At 41.7% G+C, this 17,831-nt stretch overlaps 2 protein-coding genes across 3 annotated transcripts in view; one reads left to right on the forward strand and one right to left on the reverse strand.

Annotated features, from left to right (window-relative positions):
• Positions 1 to 4,955, reverse strand: part of dnmt3bb.1 (DNA (cytosine-5-)-methyltransferase 3 beta, duplicate b.1) — a 36,349-nt gene extending 31,394 nt beyond the window's left edge. Inside the window, exon 1 of the mRNA XM_084366861.1 lies at positions 4,758 to 4,955. Within this exon, the coding sequence (XP_084222987.1) occupies positions 4,758 to 4,765 (8 nt within the window). The 5' untranslated portion in view covers positions 4,766 to 4,955. The remainder of the gene's footprint in view (positions 1 to 4,757) is intronic.
• A 1,877-nt stretch (positions 4,956 to 6,832) lies between these two features.
• On the forward strand, positions 6,833 to 13,335 carry commd7 (COMM domain containing 7). Of its 2 annotated transcripts, XM_084365622.1 has the most exons (10): positions 6,833 to 6,991; positions 8,491 to 8,544; positions 8,744 to 8,846; positions 9,728 to 9,784; positions 9,978 to 10,015; positions 10,635 to 10,725; positions 11,366 to 11,415; positions 11,502 to 11,550; positions 12,958 to 13,034; positions 13,107 to 13,335. In XM_084365622.1, exons 1-9 carry the CDS (start codon positions 6,911 to 6,913, stop codon positions 13,032 to 13,034), a joined length of 600 nt encoding a protein of 199 aa, XP_084221748.1. In that variant the 5' UTR covers positions 6,833 to 6,910; the 3' UTR covers positions 13,107 to 13,335. The 2 variants fall into 2 exon arrangements, with proteins under 2 accessions (XP_084221748.1, XP_084221747.1); XM_084365621.1 differs by lacking the exon at positions 13,107 to 13,335 and having other exon boundaries at positions 12,958 to 13,100.
• The last annotated feature ends 4,496 nt before the right edge of the window (positions 13,336 to 17,831 follow it).

The following is a 17,831-nucleotide window of genomic DNA, read 5'->3' on the forward strand; positions in this document are numbered from 1 at the left end:
TTATTCAACCCAGATAATCCAATCTGGTGACAGGCTTTAAGAATAACTACAACAACTTTATAGAAATAACTAATCTTCTGCTGATGGTTTACTTTTGTAGATTGTGCAGAGGCTTCAGTATTAAACTGAGACTGTTTTGTAACCAGTTAAAAGTTCCTTTTAGTGCGTTTAATCAAAAAAGGAATCCAAAGATTAATCACTGATACAAATTTAATGGTTATGAGCAAAATTCTTAGCATTCAGCATTACGAAATCCACCGAGTGCCCTCTTTCCTCACTCAAGAGGCTTTAAAAGATGCTTGGTGAGCTGCCAAACTGGTTGTTAGATTAGATGAACTCAGCAGACACCAGAATCACGAAACACTGGCACAGTTTCCAAAATAAACTGATAAACTCGCTCATTAAACCGGCTGGATGTCACGTAAATACTGTAGCTGCTCTGTTTACATTGTATTGAGTGGTGAAGACACATTTAGAGGTTTTTAATATATTTCTGTTTAAAGTTGAACTCAACAGAAGAAGATAGCAAAAGAAAACCAGCCCCCTAAATCAAAGGAGTGAATAAAGTACATGCAGTGTGTAAATGCAAAATCCCCCAAAGAACCACAAGAGCGCGAGTTTTACAGGTCGGGGACTCTGGATTTTACCCCTCGTTTAGTACAGTCCAACTACAAAGGGAACCTTCATCGCCAGTATGGAGGAGGGGGAATGATTAAAGAGTGACACACGACTCTCTTAACATACAAACGGCAGGTGAGTATTGTATGAATATAGACTTGAATGAATAGAAACCTTAAATTTGATAGTTAATTTAAACAAGAAGACTTGTAAGGAAAATGGGTCCCACAAGGTGAGTATGCAAACACATTCAGTGCACACAACACGAGTCTCACACACACACACACACACACACACACACACACACACACACACACACACACACACACACACACACACACACAGGCTTGATGCTCTGTGTGTGCAGAGGCAGGTGAACTCCTGACTGACATCAGTACATCTGAATCAGTGAGGGACTCTCCCTCCACCAGGCTACAGACAGGTGAACGAGTTCACCACTCAAACAGGAAGTTGACTCCCCACGCCTTCAACCTTTCACCTACACACGACGAGCAGCCCCCAAAAAACGTCCCTGCTAACTTTCTATTTCTGATGAACGCTTTGAATTACGACACGTGGAGCTGAGGCGAGAGCCAGAGGACATCTCAACCGCCCTCACGTTGTGTTATTTGTTGAAAGCAGTGGTTGAAGCACACGCATATATACTCAAGTGCACAATTTTAAAGTTACTTAACTACAGTATTTCCATCTTCTGCTACCTTTTTTAATCTCCACACCAGCACATTTTGCAGGTAATCACTGTACTGCTCTACACAAACCAGGCGATCACTGTGTGGGCATCCAATCAAGGCATTGCTCATAACGGGGATCTCTGCAGAAAACATTGCTCAGTCTTTACGAACAGAGCGAGAGGTGGAGGCGAGAATGAATTAGAAGGACTGAGGAAGGATGGAGGGCAGAGAGTGAGGGGCCCAGGAAAAGGGGGACATGGAGGACAAGGGGAAGGGGGGCTTCACATCAAAGTTGTGTCTGGTGGCTGGAGATTAGGGACCGCATTGCAAGAGGGGATTGTTCACTCCCCAAAGGGTATGAACATGAATGTGTGTGTGTGTGTGTGTGTTGGGGGGGGGTCAGCTCCTCAGGGTCTCTCTCTGGGGGCTGCATTCCTCGTCTGTCATGTACTTTATGGCCCCTTCCAGCTCCGATCGAGGCCCTACACTTTATACACTGTCTACTTTGTTGCCTATTGTACAGACGAGAAGGAACACGGGCTCGTACGGTAAATCACCCACTCAGCAGCCTGGACCCACAGCAACTCTCAGCGCGACTGTCAGGACGATAAAGATTAAATTACTTGTAATAGAATAATGTGTATTTTTGTTTTTCCCCACCAAACAAACAAAACGTGAACTTCACTGTGATCTCAAATCTGGGAAAGAAACTCTCGTTGTCAGGCGATGTCGATGCACTGAAGCTTGTTTTAACACCATGAAATCGTGACATTTAGTTTTGCAGCTAAAATAAATACTCAAGTGATAAATTAGTGAGAGAATAAGAGTTAGAGAGTCAGTTTTACTAATGAGAGGCAGGCCGACGACTCCAGCTCCACACGGTGACGAAAACAGATTGTACATTTGGCACAAACAGCATTGTTATCATCAGGATTTGGTATCGGGGATTGTGCTGCAACTAACTGATCATTTTCACTGTTGATTAATCTCTCCAATAATTTCTCAACTGACTGATGAGTTGTTTGATCTATAAAATGTCAGAAAATGGTGAGAAATGTCAATCAGAGTTCCTTCAAAGCTGGCGATCACATCCTCACAGGCCGTGTTTTATCCACAACCTAAAGATATTCAGTTAACTGTCGTAGACGAGGAAAGAAAACAAAATATTCACATGTAAGAAGCTGGAATCAGAGAGTTTGGACTATCAAAAAAGCGGGGGATTTATCTAATAGTTGAAAACTGATCCGACGAATCGTTGCAGCTTGTTTGGATCGACGGAGAGAACATTTCCATTTGATAGGGATCAGGTTTGGATTTGATTCCAGTGACAGTGGTGAGGGACAGTTTATCAGTTAGCATTTGTGCATTTTCGGTTCCCCTGTCTCAGAGTCAACGACGCTTTGAATGAGTTTTTTCAGCTATAATGCCTGAAACAAGGCCTGTGGTTAACACGAGGTTCATTTTTTGTTTTGCAACATAAAATACGTCACTAAATACCCCACATGTGTAAAACATGTGGCTTAATGTGACTACAGAGGTTGTTAGTTGCTGGCACATAGCATCGGTGACAGTGAAGTCATGCGATCGTGATGCAGTTGGACTAAAATAAGCTTTTTACTTCCACGATTTCATTTGCGCGTCGTACATCTTAAAAGCGGTGTTGGTCTGTGGAGATTATCTTGCCGAAAAAGCCTGAAAACGCTAATTTTCTGCAGTTGTCCAAAACCTAACTCAAACATCCCATCAGCTTTCTGTTGAAGGAACCAGGGCGATGCTCACTTCCGGGTTGGCCTCCAAAAATACCTCATCTCTGCCGCTCAACATCCCACAACAGTTTCCCAACAGAAGAGCAGACATACAGCCGACCACATGTCCCACAGGCTTGCTCGCAGGCACTCATCATGCACCAGGCTCCCATTTAAACTGCTGTTATAGTCAGCATCCAGTTCGTGGACCCTCAGCAGCAGCTATGACATTAATTGCGTCTTAAATTCCTTCATCACGAGCATTTAACGACCACTACAGACTGTAAATGTCCGGCCTCGTTTCTCCTCACGCTCGGCGATAAATTCGCCTACAGACAGTATTACTGTCAGCTGAGAGGAGCCTAAAGGTTCGCGTGGTTCAAGATGATTGAACTTCTTCCAAAAAGATCTTGGCATTGCACATTATTTTGACATGTGAGCAATTAGGAGATTACAGTGTGAAAAAAAAGTCTGGCTATAAAACATAAAGAGTTCAAACTGAGTGCGGTGAATCACACCAGACACTGTTCATCACCCTCTGGACAAAAACCTAATCGGTGATAAGCTTCAGCCTTTTTCTATCGACTCTGAACAGGAGACATAAAATCAAGACAACAACTAGAAATGCCATCACAACTGAAGTCCCATGAAAACCTTACAGACTTATTGGGTCATGCAGAGGGGGGAGGGGTCTGTGTATTATCCAACCACCTGAATGATGTCAACATTCCTGTGAATTAACGCTCCTTCACTGTACTTCACTCCCAGGTGACTCCTCCCCTTCACCGTCCACCGCATGGCTCCTCTACTGAACTCTCTCAAGATGATTGACAACTTTTCATTTGTTGTGTTTGATCTATTTGTTTGTCTGATGTCCTGCCCATAACGGCTTTTTTAAATTAAAAATAAAGAACAAGGTGTCATAGTGATGGGATCCTTGGAGGAAGTTCAGCCGGTGAAGCCCCACACCGCCAGCAGCAGCAGCGACATGTTCAAGCCCTGGAGCGCGTTCAAAACCAGGAAACCAACGGTGGGCAATTAAAAAACTAAATGCAATGCAGAGAAATCATGCAGCCAAACCAGATCCAACCTCACAACCTGCAGCAGCGTTTTTAAAAAAAATCCCTGTTAACCAGTATCAGCACTAAAGGCGCAGTTACGAGCTGACTGAGCCACAAACATCTGCACCAGGAGCAACGTTGAGTCCAAAGTTGTCACAGAAAAGGATGAAAAACTTTGAATTCAGAGATGCAGCTGGACAATAATCTCACATCTGCGATCATCTCGTCTCAGATTACTGTAGGAACGCGATGATAACGCCTGTATAACCTCGACACGACACGATGTGGACGTCTGCACGATGACGAGTCTGATTATTTGAGATTTCTCTGTCAACACATCTACATGCAGCTCGGTGTGTCGTGCACATGGGCACAAACACACGCAAAACACACAACGAAGCAACACACTTAACAAGTGCACGATGAAATGAATTAAAAGCACCAGAAACAAAAAAGTCTGCGTCCGCAACAGAAATGCAACTAATGTGACTTTTGTAAAAACATGAAACATGTGCGTAAAAGTTTCTCTGTGCAGCTTTTTAATTACTCAACCAGGCAATAAATCGCGCACACACACACACACACACACACACACACACACAGAAAAAAGAAAAAACCGCCCTCCCCCGGGAAAAACTTACATAACCATCCACGCTTGTTGCACTCATCCACGGCAGGAAAGTGAGATGAAGGTTGAGTTGATGCCTGAAGAGTCAAGTTTGAGGAGAAATGGAGCGAAAAGAGGTGAAAAAGTGAGACGTGGAGGTGAAGCAGGGATCAGGTCCGTCTAGTCCTCTGGCAGGAGGTGTTCACTCTGTCGGAGCATGCTGCTGCAGATCTCTCTCTCTCTCTCTCTCTCTCTCTCTCTCTCTCTCTCCTGTGTGACTCAACCTCTCTCTCTCTCTCTCTCTCTTTCTCTCTCGCGTGCTCTCTGCGTGTGTGTCCCGCTGTACACTGCGTGAACCTGGCTGCGGGTCGGCCCCTTCTATAGTCCTCCCCCGCGGGGGCAGATGGGAGCAGATTGGTCGCTCAGGACCATCGAGGCTTTCCCAGGTGAGAAAGTCAACTCCCATTTTTCTGCCTGTGGAGGTTAAAAATGTGAGCAGGAACTACTTTCTTCACCACCAGCACCCCCCCCCCCCTCCACCTTATCTCTCTCTCTCACACACCTTTCAGTCTGAGTAAACCTCGCTTCACCATGTTTCCTTAGAAAAGCACAGACTTTCCCTTTTTGTCTGGGGGAGGTGAAACGCACTGTAGCTGAACAGAGACTACAGGAGCCGACCTGTTGACACAACCGTGTACTTGTTTCTGTGTACACCTGGACATCCCGGAGTACTGCAGTATAAACTGTACAATGCAATTGTCTGTCAAAGGGAAGAAAAAGTAGAAAGTTAGTTAAAAGTTGAACACGATCAGTGATGGAAAGTTGAACAAGAAGATTTGAAGTATTGTATTTAAAGAAATAAGTCACCCCACAATTACAATCCAGTCATCATCTCCTCCCCTCGTGCTGATGGAGAGTCAGGTGAAGTTTTGTAGTCCACAAAACATTTCTAGAGCTTCACAGCAAAACAGCTGTTGCAGCATTCTGCTGAACGACAACTAATTGTTTTAAAATGGAAAAAACAACCAAAAAAATTAGAAAAAAAGCTCAAAAATGACATTAAAGCTTTGCCGAATTAGCTGCAAGTACCTCCTGTTTGCACCGTACTCATGTGTATACAGACAGCCATCACTGAGTTACTTTGATACTGAAGAAAACTTAAAAACATGATGTTTCTAAGGCAAGTTCTGCACATGAGAGGAGTGGCTTTGTTGAGGATGTTAGTGACTCAAAACTTTCCGTTGAATCCACTTACACTCTGACACAGAGTGACACAGATCTGATCTCAGGATCAGAGCAAACTAACAACTCATCAGAAACATCACAGTCAAAAACTGAACGGAGATATTAAAGTCATATTAACTCAGCATCTATAGTGAAGATTTCAACTTAGTAAAGGGTGAAAATAACATCTTTTCAAATCAGTTATGGATCTCAGTGTTTCTGGAGAGTTGTTTTTTGGTTGTTTTTACATTTTAAATCAAGTCTCCAGCTGCTTCAGTTGTTTAGCAGAAAGCTGCAACTGTGTTTTGTTGTGAAGCTCCAGAAATGTTTGGTGGAAAACTTCTCCTGACTTTCAGTCAGCGTGGCGGGAGGAGATGATGACTGGATTTACATTTTTGGAGTGAGCTGTTCCTTTAAGAACAATTTTAAGGCATTTTATACTTCTACTCCACTGCGTCTAGAGGCAAATATGGTGACTTGTGACATCACTGTAACTATATGGTTATAGTTATATAGATAAGTGATAGTTAAGCTTTTAATGATGCATTGTTATAAATTCAGTGGTGATCATTAAGTAAGTGATGAAGCAGCACTGAGAGGTGAAGAAGTACTGATATTATTGTTTATAAATGAATGACCATCATTTAAAAGTGCTTTTATTCTGAAAATGGTTGTTTTTTATGCTGAAGGACTCATTTGAATCATTTTGTGAAACATTTTTGATCAAATAAACGTTTGAGTGAAATAAACAAGATCTAATAATCTTATACTGACGGTTTTGATTGATTGTTTATCATCTAAATCACATTTTTATGATAAAACATCTGTATGTCTGCCTTCATCTCCAGCAGCAGCAGCAGCAGCACACTCTGGACGCATGCGCATTGAAGAACCCGGAAGTGGCCTGCAGCGCGGAGCAGAGCAGCTCTGACGGCTCCTTCAGAGAAACTGCTGATCAGAAAGATGCAGCTTCACTTCACTAAAGATGTTTTACCGGATTCTGTCAGCACCGACTTTCAGAACCTCAACAAATTCAACGAGCAGGTAACTGGACCAGGATTTTACCTCGACTCCGGGTTTGTTATTCAGACGGCTAATCGAAAAAAAAAAGCATCGGTGTAGCTAATTGAGCTGCTTGTCGGAGCTCGACAGGTTCATTTAGCTTTAACTCCGCTCCGAGCTTATGTTGGAGGAGCTGTCACAGTTTCCGAGGCTATAAAGTTGAGTTAAAGGATGCGTGGTCGTGAAAATGCGGGATTGAGCTGATTTTACAGAGCTGTCCGTGAACACACCAGTGGACAGTGACAGTCATGTGACAGCAGCTGGATGTGTGACTGTGCACCATGTTTACATGAGGTCATTAAACACAGCACACAGTCTGAATGTGTACTGTGAGTTATTATGTAGCAAACAATAAATACTGTAAATAAATGGGACCTATAGGGTCAGAATTTGAGGATGCCGGCTTTGGAAACACTGATCATTTTATAGACCAAACAACTAATCGATTAATCAAGAAAAAACATAAAGAAACAACACTGATACGTCACCTTTACATCTATTTTTCATGACCAAGATACAGACTGAGCAGGACGTTTTTCAGTTTAAAAAATAGCCAATTTATCAGTCTAGCTCTATTGACTAAAATATAATCCTGACATTCACTTATAATCCCAAAATGAAAATAGAAATGAAATGAGGACGCTGAAATCACACTGTGGTTGCTGTGATTTGTGAAGGGTGCATTTAAAAATCATTAAAATCATGTGAATATATTCTGTAGGTGTAAAAATGTTGAGACTTTAACTAGAAAAGTGTGTTGAAACAGATTTTTACATCATGATTTTCGAGCCTGACCGATGTATCGTTTGAACAGCCATAAATATATTAGTCTCGGTGTGTAATGCAGAAAAAGGTGCTTGGCGTAACTTCTAATGATTGAATTCCCAGTAAAGTTTCTGTTTCAGTGGACCGCTATGAATAATCCTGCCTCTGTTACTTTGTCACAAGTATGTTATGATCCCAGTTTGAGGAATCATGACAAAGATGTGTGTATTTCAGCTGATTTATCGTTATTAGAATATTTTACTCCCTAATAACAGCGGCGCCCTCAAAAGTGTGGAACTGGACGGCCTCTAGATTTTATCCCTCGTTTTGCAGAGGACGTAAACAAACACGCTCAGTGACCAATTATAATGTTTAGCCTTTAGAAAGAAGAAGCTAGCTGAAGGAGTATTTGACTACATAAACAGTTTCTATAAAATGTTGATTTTTATGAATTAGTAACTCAAGCAGCTTCATCAGATGAAGTCATAGATACAAAACACAACTTACTTGTGAGTACATTGTGTTTAAAAAACAGACAAAAGAAAACCTCAGTTTTGTAAAATATCAACATGCTGTAATGGACGAAGTTTCTATGAGTTTTTCTTGATTTAAAAATCAGATCAGAGTTTATTTTCCTCCAACAAACCGAACACAGATGAACATTTCCTCAGACTTTAACCAAGACTTTCTTTTTTTTTCTTCTTCACTTTTTGCAGCAATTTCTTCGTCTGACTGATATTTTGTTCCAGTTCTTGCTGGAGCCTAAAGAGGTGAACACACACACACACACACACACACACACACACACACACACACACACAATTTAGATGTTAATGGGACTTTGGACTCAGTGATTAGCCTTGATAACTGAACCGAGGTAAAACATTGCCTGTCCTATTGTGTGTGTGTGCAAATGAATGCATGCATTTGTGTGTGTGTGTGTGTGTGTGTGTGTGTGTGTGTGTGTAGACGGAGAGGTTCATGCAGCAGCTCAGTGAGTTTGCAGGGGAACATGGGATGAGTGCCGGTCCTCTGAGGAACCTGATGAAGAGCGTCCTGCTGGTGCCACAGGGTGGGAAACACACACACACACACACACACACACACACACACACACACACACCGAACAGTTAATTCATTCACCCTCAGGTTCATTGTTGTAGGTGGAGACAGCACAGGTGTGTTATTGAGTCCTCAAACGCATAAGTCTTAAATGAATATTTCAACATTTAGGAAAATACAAATTCACATTTGCTTTTCTGTTATAAGTCTGATGAAAAGATCAATATGTATGCTAAATATTTAGCTTATATTTGTTTAGCTTAGCACAAAGACTGGATGCAGACAGAAACATTTTTATAGCTTGTTGAGCTCAAGTACTGTACCTGCAGTTTGATGTAATAAAACCTTAAAGCTTTAAAAGTGCTGGTGAGCCGTTGCTTAACTTGTGGACAGAGCAATGCTAGCTGTTCCCCCTGCCCCCAGTCTTAATGCTAAGCTAAGCTAACTGGCTGCTGGCTGCTGGCTGTAGCTTCATATTTAGTCTAAAAAACATGTGATCTTCACATCAAACTCTCAGCGAAGTGCATGTCCCAACATGCAGACCTATTATTTTATTTCTACAAACCTGTTTTCCAGCTCCTGTTGGTTTTTAAGCATAATTGTCTCACTTTGAGGTGGATGTAGATCGGTGGAGATTATGAGATCCAGAAAAAAACAAAAACCTCACGTTTTGTCTCTGAAGGAGCCAAAATGTTGTTTGATATCACTGGAACATTTTCTGCTCTCAAGGCCTCGACACCATTCGACATAACACTCACCACTGGTTTTGAGTTTTCCCACGTGGCTCAACTCGACTCCTCCTGAAAGTTCGGCTATAAAGTGACAGAAAAGCTTCAGCTGCAGGAAGGTTTTTCCGCGTCAGTGACAGCGATACCTCTCTTTTCTCCTCAGGAGCCCTGAAGAAAAACCTGACAGCCGAGCAGATCAAAGAAGACCTTGTCACGTTAGGTACGCAGCCGAATCAGTCACCATGCACTCGGTTATTAACAGGGTTGAGTATAGCTGCTGGATAATGTCCTCTTATAAAGACCTGTCGGGTTGAAAAGGTGGCGCCTGATTCCCACGAGCAGCGTTTCTATTCCTTATTATTGTGATGGTTTAACACATGAAACCAAACCTGTTCCATCTGTTCATTCTTCAGGACTGAACGAAGACAAGGCAGCTCACTTTTCGCAGCAGGTAACGCTCCATAAATCACCGATATTACATGTTACATGCTACACTACTTGTTCACGGCCATTAGAAGACGTCATATAAGAAGCTATGGGGCCTTCAGGCACCCTCATTGATTAAAAAATTCAGTCATTAACATTTGGAAAATTGTCCTTGATCCAACAGACGTGTGGGTGAAAAATCCCAAATCCATAATTTTCCTCTCACCTGTCGTGCTACTCATCCATCTAGACCTTTAACACAAGCCTCTCGTCCATGAGTAGACGCACGCTTTCCTCTGTGTGATGATAAAGAAAGAAAATAGTTCCTACACGAAACTGCTCATAACAAGGTCTGTGGGTTATCTTTGAGTAAGCGACATTGTTGTTAAGTCTTTAAATGAACTTTCTTGATGCTTTGAGCCTCTTAAGCTGCTTAACAAATAGTTTTTTCTATCTCCAAAACTCTGAAACTCACAACAAAACAGTCTAGATGGATAAATAACACGACAGGTTAGAGGAACAATATGTGTTGTTGGTTTTGGGGTGAACTGTCCCTTTTTTTAAAAGTCACATAAGAACCCTTCTTTATTACACCAGGTGTTATTTTATGTGCAGTCTGTGACATTTCTACCTGTGTTTGGCAGTGGGGCGAGCACTACGCAGCGCTGTCCAGACTCGCTGTCAGACAGACTCTGATGGTGAACCAGCTGGTCGACATGGAGTGGAAGTTTGGAGGTAAGACGAAGCAAAACGAGACACGTGCTCTACAAAACCATAGTCTTGTTCTGATCACAGAAGGAGGAGGGCTGCAGTTGTGTCTCCTCTCACTCTTACTCTTCATATTCATGAACACAGAGGCTGTAGCCTAACACAGTCGTTAGCATGGCGTCTGTCCTTTAATGCTTTGTTTTGGCTTCATTTAAACACCTCTGATGTGTCTCTATCAGGCCTCATCGTTTATTCATACAGCCTAATGACTTCTTCAGACTCGCAGATAAAAGAAATGCTAACACACTGGGCAGGAGAATGATTAGCATTATGTTAAGCTAGTGGTGAGCTGATTTTCATACTGGAGTGGACAGGGAGTGTCTGTAAGAGCTGCACTCATACATGGACTCTGTTTGAATGTACAGTCAGTGACATGCTAATCACCCTCAGACAGGCGTACAGGCTGTGTCTCTGCATGTCCGCATGTCTGGGACTCAAGTGGACCGTCTCAGACAAACACACTGTCTCAATTTTACTTTTTTTATTTAGTATTTTTTTTTTTTTTTTACAAATATCTTACAGTGAAAATATCAGTGACACATTTAAATCTAAAACGGTCTTTTGTTCTCATTTGATTCATGATTGTTGTGTTTTCTGACCTCCACAGTGACGGTCGGCACCAGTGAAGTACAGAAAGTGGGAAACATCTTTCTGCAGGTATGAAAGCTCACATGTACACACACACACACACACACACTGGTCTTTGTTCAGTCGTGTTGAACTCAAACTTTGTCCTCCTGCAGTTGAAGCTGGTGGTCAGAAAGGGGAATTCCACAGAAAACGTCTACATGGGTGAGTGACTGTGTGCCGTTAGTGACACAAACAGTGTGGAAATTATTTAATTACGTTCACGTAATTTATTGTATGTGGTAAGGACCTCCTCCAACGGCTTCTCTTATACTGGAAGTCACGTGTCCGGAGAGTTATATACTCGGAGCAGGAGATATGAAGCGCACCTGAAGTTGTTCAAATATCTGAAACAAACCAAACACTTCTTTTTTCTTACATTAAGCCAAACTGCTGCTGAGTCGCTGAACACAAGCAACAAAGATATTAATAATCAGCAGGACTGCACAGATTGTGCAGAGATATTCCAGTCTGACCGACCGACATGGAGCCTGTGATTTACTTTCTCTTTCTTCATTCTGACATTCGGCTGCTGCTGCTGCTCTCGTACACCAAGAGCAGAATTACATTATGCAGATGAGATCAACATGAGGAGTTGTTTCTGTGCTAAAACTGCACAAATCCCAAAAGTGATGCCTGTTAACTGTTCATGATGTCTTCATTCATTCAACCTTTACTTAAATCTCGAAAAGTCATTAAGGACAAGCCCTCATTTTCAATGATGGTCGAGAGCACAAATAAAAAACAGAATAGGTGCAAAAATGTGATAACAAACAGAAACAACGAACACAATCGCAGAGCGAGTAAACAGAATAAGAAGCAATATGACAGAATACAAATAAAACAGAAAAATGTGCTGAGAATGATTAGAAACTGCAAACAAACATGACAAAACACAAACAAAACTGGCAGACGACCATACAGAACAGCACGTAGTTAAAAACAGTTGCATTCAAATGCTGAGTAGTTTGAAATCAAAGTCTTAAACTGACCTGAAGGTAAAACAAGTTTAAATGTACGTTGTGAAATGTTCCCAGTGTACGGAGCACTGAAACCGAAAGCAGTTCTCCCAAATGTAATGTTTACCCGCAGAGCGTCGAGCATTATACGATCACTAGAGCGTGTTGAACAGTGGCTCTGTGACCAGTTTAATAAAGAGCTGATATATGGAGGCATGTTGCCCTTCAAGGCTTTAAAAAGAAAAATATTTACACAAAAAAACCAATAAAGTTTATCAGTTTGAACAATAAATACCTTGTGTTCGAGTTGTCCAAACTTATTTGAAATCAGGGTTGTAAATCTGGAGCATCAGAGCAGGAGGTTGTGATCTTTATCCATCTGTTCACCGTGTTGTTAACTCATTCCTTCTGTTTATGCTCTTATTTTTCCCCCCAAACTCATGAAACATGATAGACCACAGGTTAAACCACTGTTGTTTATTCCAAAGTGTCAAAGAGAATCATAAAACTGACATTTTATTTCTTCTTGCGTTGTGTACTAGAGTAATAACGAGTTGATCTCAGTCTGTTTATCTGCTGACTGTTTCCTGTTTTCTTTCCTCATCTCATCCAGAGTTGACGCTCCCTCAGTTTTACAACTTCCTGCACGAGATGGAGAGAGCTAAGGCCAGCATGGAGTGTTTCAGCTGAGTGTGTGTGTGTGTGTGTGTGTGTGTGTGTGTGTGTGTGTGTGTGTGTGTGTGTGTGTGTGTGTGTGTGTGTGTGTGTGTGTGTGTGTGTGAATGTAAGAGAGAGAGAGTGTGTGTGTGTGTGTGTGTGTGTGTGTGTTCATGTCAGGCTGTAGCTGCAGGGCAGTGTGTGGTATGTGTTACATCAGTCTGAGTCTGTGTGTGGCACTGACGGCCTCCCAGTGACTGAAGCTCGACACAAGATACATTTTATTTACTGCCAGACGTTTATACCGAAATCTACCAATAAAAAAATGAATGAAAAGAAAACAGACGCAGTCGGTGTCTTCTTTCAACTCTGATTTATGTGGGAATAAAGCCACTCTCATGTGACGGAAAGAAAAGTGTTGTTTTGAGAAGCAGGTCTGACAGCTTTAAGTCATTAAGATGAAACTTAATTGAGCCTTGCGGAGACATTTCGATCCAAAACAAACTGCAGCGAGAGTTCGCCTCACCCACACCTGTTTGATCAAGTTCAGTCCAGTTGTTTCTTTGCATCAATAATAAAGTGGTGACTTGAAACGACACCGCACACACACGATGGAGCTTGTTGACCTTTTCCACCTGCAAACACCCTGTTAATGTTAAAGTAAGTTCGTGAACAAAACAACACTGTTAATTAGCAGCAATAGCGGATCAAATGATTCACAATGAAAAGCTTTAATTGCGATAAATAGCGCAAACAGATACTTCTGAACCTCGAGGCAGAGTTCAGAGAGAGCAGTGTGTCGTACGTGTGGCTGCGAGTCCTCATCAAACATTTCTATTCTTTTATAAAATACAGTGTCTGTTACTGTAAAGTGGTTCCAGCTGTCTGTCTGACTCAGGGATGTGCTCAAGTTGCTCAATTTCATGGCAGTCCACCCACTAGTTTGCAAGATACAGTATCACTTCTTATCGTAAAAGCTTTTATTGTGCAACATTTTTATGTTGCTTTGTACAAAAGTGTCTGCTAGATGAATAAATATTAAAAAAGTGTGTGACATTGGGGTTTATTAAGACTACAGATGTAAATTATTTGCTTAAAATCCTGCTAAATAAGACCTGCTACTGGGCGGTTTTGACTTGTGCTGTTAACTTGTAATATTGACTGAAGATCGGACAACTTTGCCTGTTAGATCCTGTTCATCCCACCACAGCTCAACAACACTGTTAACTGCAGCCTCTGAAATGAACATACAGCTAGCTAACTATCAAACATTATATTGAAGAGAGGATTTACTGCACAACTCAAACTGCCGACAGTGTTAATTTTGTTCTACCATAATTTGCGCTTCTGAACAGGAACAATAAAAAAAATAAAAAAATCGAAGGAGAAATCTATTTTCTTAAGTGTCTTTTCTTCCATTTCACAGATGCAAAACCTCTGTACAGTCATTTAATAAATAAAGAAAAAACAATTTAACTATTTTTTGCCTATGGGGCACTGAAACTCCCAAATCATAAATAAATAAATAAATAAATGGCTCAATAAGAAGTAAATATGTCATTAAATGCAACATAATAATACTTAAAATAAACAAAGCTGTTATAAATAAATGAAATAAAATGATATTTCTGTTTTATTTACCTCCGTCTTTTATTTACTTTCTCATTTTATTATCCATTTAATTTATTAATTTATCCATTTTTAAGAGATCCATGCACCATCTGCAAGTAAAGGACTCCTCACCCAGTAAGAGCTCTGTTCAATTGTGTTAAATGTTAAACTAGAAAAAAATAAGAAACAGTTATGAATTTAATTGACAAGTAATCAGATACAACTTATAATCAGAGGTTGGAGTGAAGCGATAACTCGATAAGAAAACATCAGCTGGTCATGAGTCACCACGCTGCAGGCTGGAGCTGCATTGCCACGAAAGGAAACAGGCGCACGGCTGCTCGCTGTAGCAACTCCAGTGTTGCACGGGACTCACAGGAAGTACCCAGACACACACACATTCATGAAGTTTGGTGTGTGTAAAGAGAGAGAGAGAGAGAGAGAGAGAGAGAGGGGAAAAGGATGACTGGAAAAAAGAGTATAAAAGAGGGAGCGATAGAGAGAACGGGGGTTGTTCCTCCTCGCTTCTTCCTCAGATCAACATATGAGTACGTGAGCAGCCTGCCATCTGAAAAAAAAGGACTTCAAGAGATTCTCAGCTGACAGTAAGAGGAACAGAGCATATTAAAGATGAACCATTTTCCAACCGACTGTGGATTATCATTTTTTTTTTGAGTAGAGGAAACATTCGAGGAGCCACCTGTCGACCAGATCCAGAGCAAGAGAGGCCCAACCTGTTGAGCTCAAGACGACACAAAGGAGAGAAAAAGGCTTTGGAAATAATCAACGTGCGCTGTACGACTGAGAAGATGGCAAGAGACGTGAGATGGACGACAGGCCTATACCCCAGAGGTCAAACAGACAAGCTACGATCCTCCAGAGTTATGGCTCGACAGATTAGATGAAACAAAAACCACTAGAAGTGAAGGCTACGATTGGAGAGTAGGCCAATATTCTGATGATGCCAACATACTCCTCATTAGCAGCCCACAAAGAGTTGACCAGCAGATTCAGAACATCTTATCTGGCTGTCACTCATGATGTTATGTTAAGAAGAATGAAGAAAGCTGCCTACGAGTTTGCACGTCAGACAGAAGAAGAAATGCAGAGAGATATCTCAGATGATCCTGATGATGAAGTCCCTCAGCAGACACAGCAACAACCAGCCCTCAAAACCGGCCCAGATCACCAACAAGGACCAACACAAGAAGAAACATTGGTACAAGTCAGTGGACAACCCAGTTATGACTGAACTGAAAGTGCAAGAAAGCGACTTCTCCCCAGCTGGGAAAGAGATGTTAAAGCAGATTATCTCAAAAGCAAATGTTGCTCGTTTCAAGAATGATTGTGGAGATTTAGGACCCAAGTCCACCATCAAAGGAGGAGTACGCCAGTACTCATTGAAACCAGGAGCTGTCAAAGAGAAGGACATAATGGTAAAAGAGCTGAGTACCGTAGGAATCATCAGGAAAGAGCCCAAACCCATCACCAACAGCCCGGTCCAGGCTGTGAAGAAATCTGAATCAGAAGGAGGAGTATGGAGACTCGTGATGAACTTCAAAGCACTCAACCAACGAACATTTAAAGTCTTGCCTTAATTTGGCAAATGGATTTTTTCCCCCTAAGAATATCATTCACCCACAAAGGCAAGGTGTATGTATAGCAAAGATTGCCACAGGGTCTCAAAAATGTCTTTCAATCCGCGATGATGGACATCTTGGATGGACTAGGAGCAACCATCTACACCGGCAACGTATCCATTGCTGATGACACAGAGGAGGAACATCTGGAGAGGCTGCAGAAAGTGATAGAGAGGATCACGGCAGCAGGACTGAAACTCAACCTTAAGAAGTGCCAGTTTGGACAATTCCAGGTAAACTTTTTGTCTCTACAGACCTGGGACTCTCAGAGGTTTACCCGGAGAAGGTAAAACAAATCAGTCTGCCAGCTTCAAAGGATGACCTGCAAAAGATCTTGGGACTTTGCAAATACGTGAGAGATCACGACCCCAGCTACCAGAAGCATGCCAGACCGCTGTATGCATGTCTCAGTAAGAAGAAAGATGAGAACAAGAACAAGAACTGGGTATGGACAGAAACAAGAGTAACCTGGAAATATTAAAAGAAGCCATTCAAGCAGCCATAAGGTCAGAACCGAGGAGCCTTAGCACCAGACTGGTGGCAGAAGTCAGCTGCGAGGATGAAGATGTGCTGAGAGAAAGCAACAAAGAAGGGGGAACTGTGACCTTATGGAGCTACACATTGTCATCGATGGAGAAGAAGTATCCACCTGGCCAAATACTGGTGCGCCTTGAAGGAGACGACACAAGGCCAGGGGATCAAGGCCATCACCAAGAGTCAAGTACACAGGCACCTTAGAGAGGAGACAGTGGATCGTACCAAAGCAACGAAAACGAGATGGGGAAGATGGGAAGACAACCTGCTAGACCCCGATCTCGAGATCGGTCCAGCCCAACCTTCTGGCAAGAAGCCGCAGAAACAGCTGAACGTGGAACATCACAAAGCCGAGAAGGGAAGGAGCTCACTCAAGAGAAAACAATAAAGCAATAAACTTTTAAACTGCATTTAAAGTGGAAGTTGTGGACATTGGCTTTATGTTCTTTGATGGAAGCAAATGGTTAGATGATCGTGTTTTGAATATCTTAAAGGTTCTTATAGGTTACTGTAGCCAACTAAATTAACAGACCCTTGGGTAAAGCTGCTAAATCTTAGCCTAGCATCCAACTCCACAGATCATTAAGAGGAGAGCTGCCATTAACGGACGTGGCCGGTGATAGTACCTGACTCTGGTTATTCAGTCAGTAGCTGCTGTAGACCAGAGGACCCAGGTAGGCGTCCGGAAGAAGGCAGTTAGAAGTTGAGTGTGATAAAATACACTCAACAGATGAAATAGATATGGGAACTAACATAAAAGTGAATAAATACAGAAGCAAAGTAAAATAGAAATATAATTTTACGTCACGTATAATAAATCAATTAATGCCATATTAACTTATTTATCAAGCCATTCATTATTTCTTAATATTTATAATTTTGGCAGTTTTAGGCTTCCATATTCAACAACACAACATTTTCATAAGATAAGACAGAAAGACATTAGATAATAGAAACGCGAGACGAAATCAAAACAGACATGCTAATATTCTGATGTTGTGCAGGTTCAAATATTTAGCATGTTCACCATCTTCTTTTAGCATTA

This window comes from Pagrus pagrus (assembly GCF_965226575.1).
Source record: "Pagrus pagrus genome assembly, chromosome: 11".
Taxonomy (NCBI): domain Eukaryota; kingdom Metazoa; phylum Chordata; class Actinopteri; order Spariformes; family Sparidae; genus Pagrus; species Pagrus pagrus.

What these genes read in the sequence shown, in the direction of transcription:
- commd7 (XM_084365622.1), top strand. Translation starts at nt 6,911, where the DNA reads ATGCAGCTTCACTTCACTAAAGATGTTTTACCGGATTCTGTCAGCACC. An exon ending in TCTTGCTGGAGCCTAAAGAG is followed by an intron (nt 8,545 to 8,743) that starts GTGAACACACAC and finishes GTGTGTGTGTAG; the next exon opens with ACGGAGAGGTTCATGCAGCA. An exon ending in AGAAGACCTTGTCACGTTAG is followed by an intron (nt 9,785 to 9,977) that starts GTACGCAGCCGA and finishes TTCATTCTTCAG; the next exon opens with GACTGAACGAAGACAAGGCA.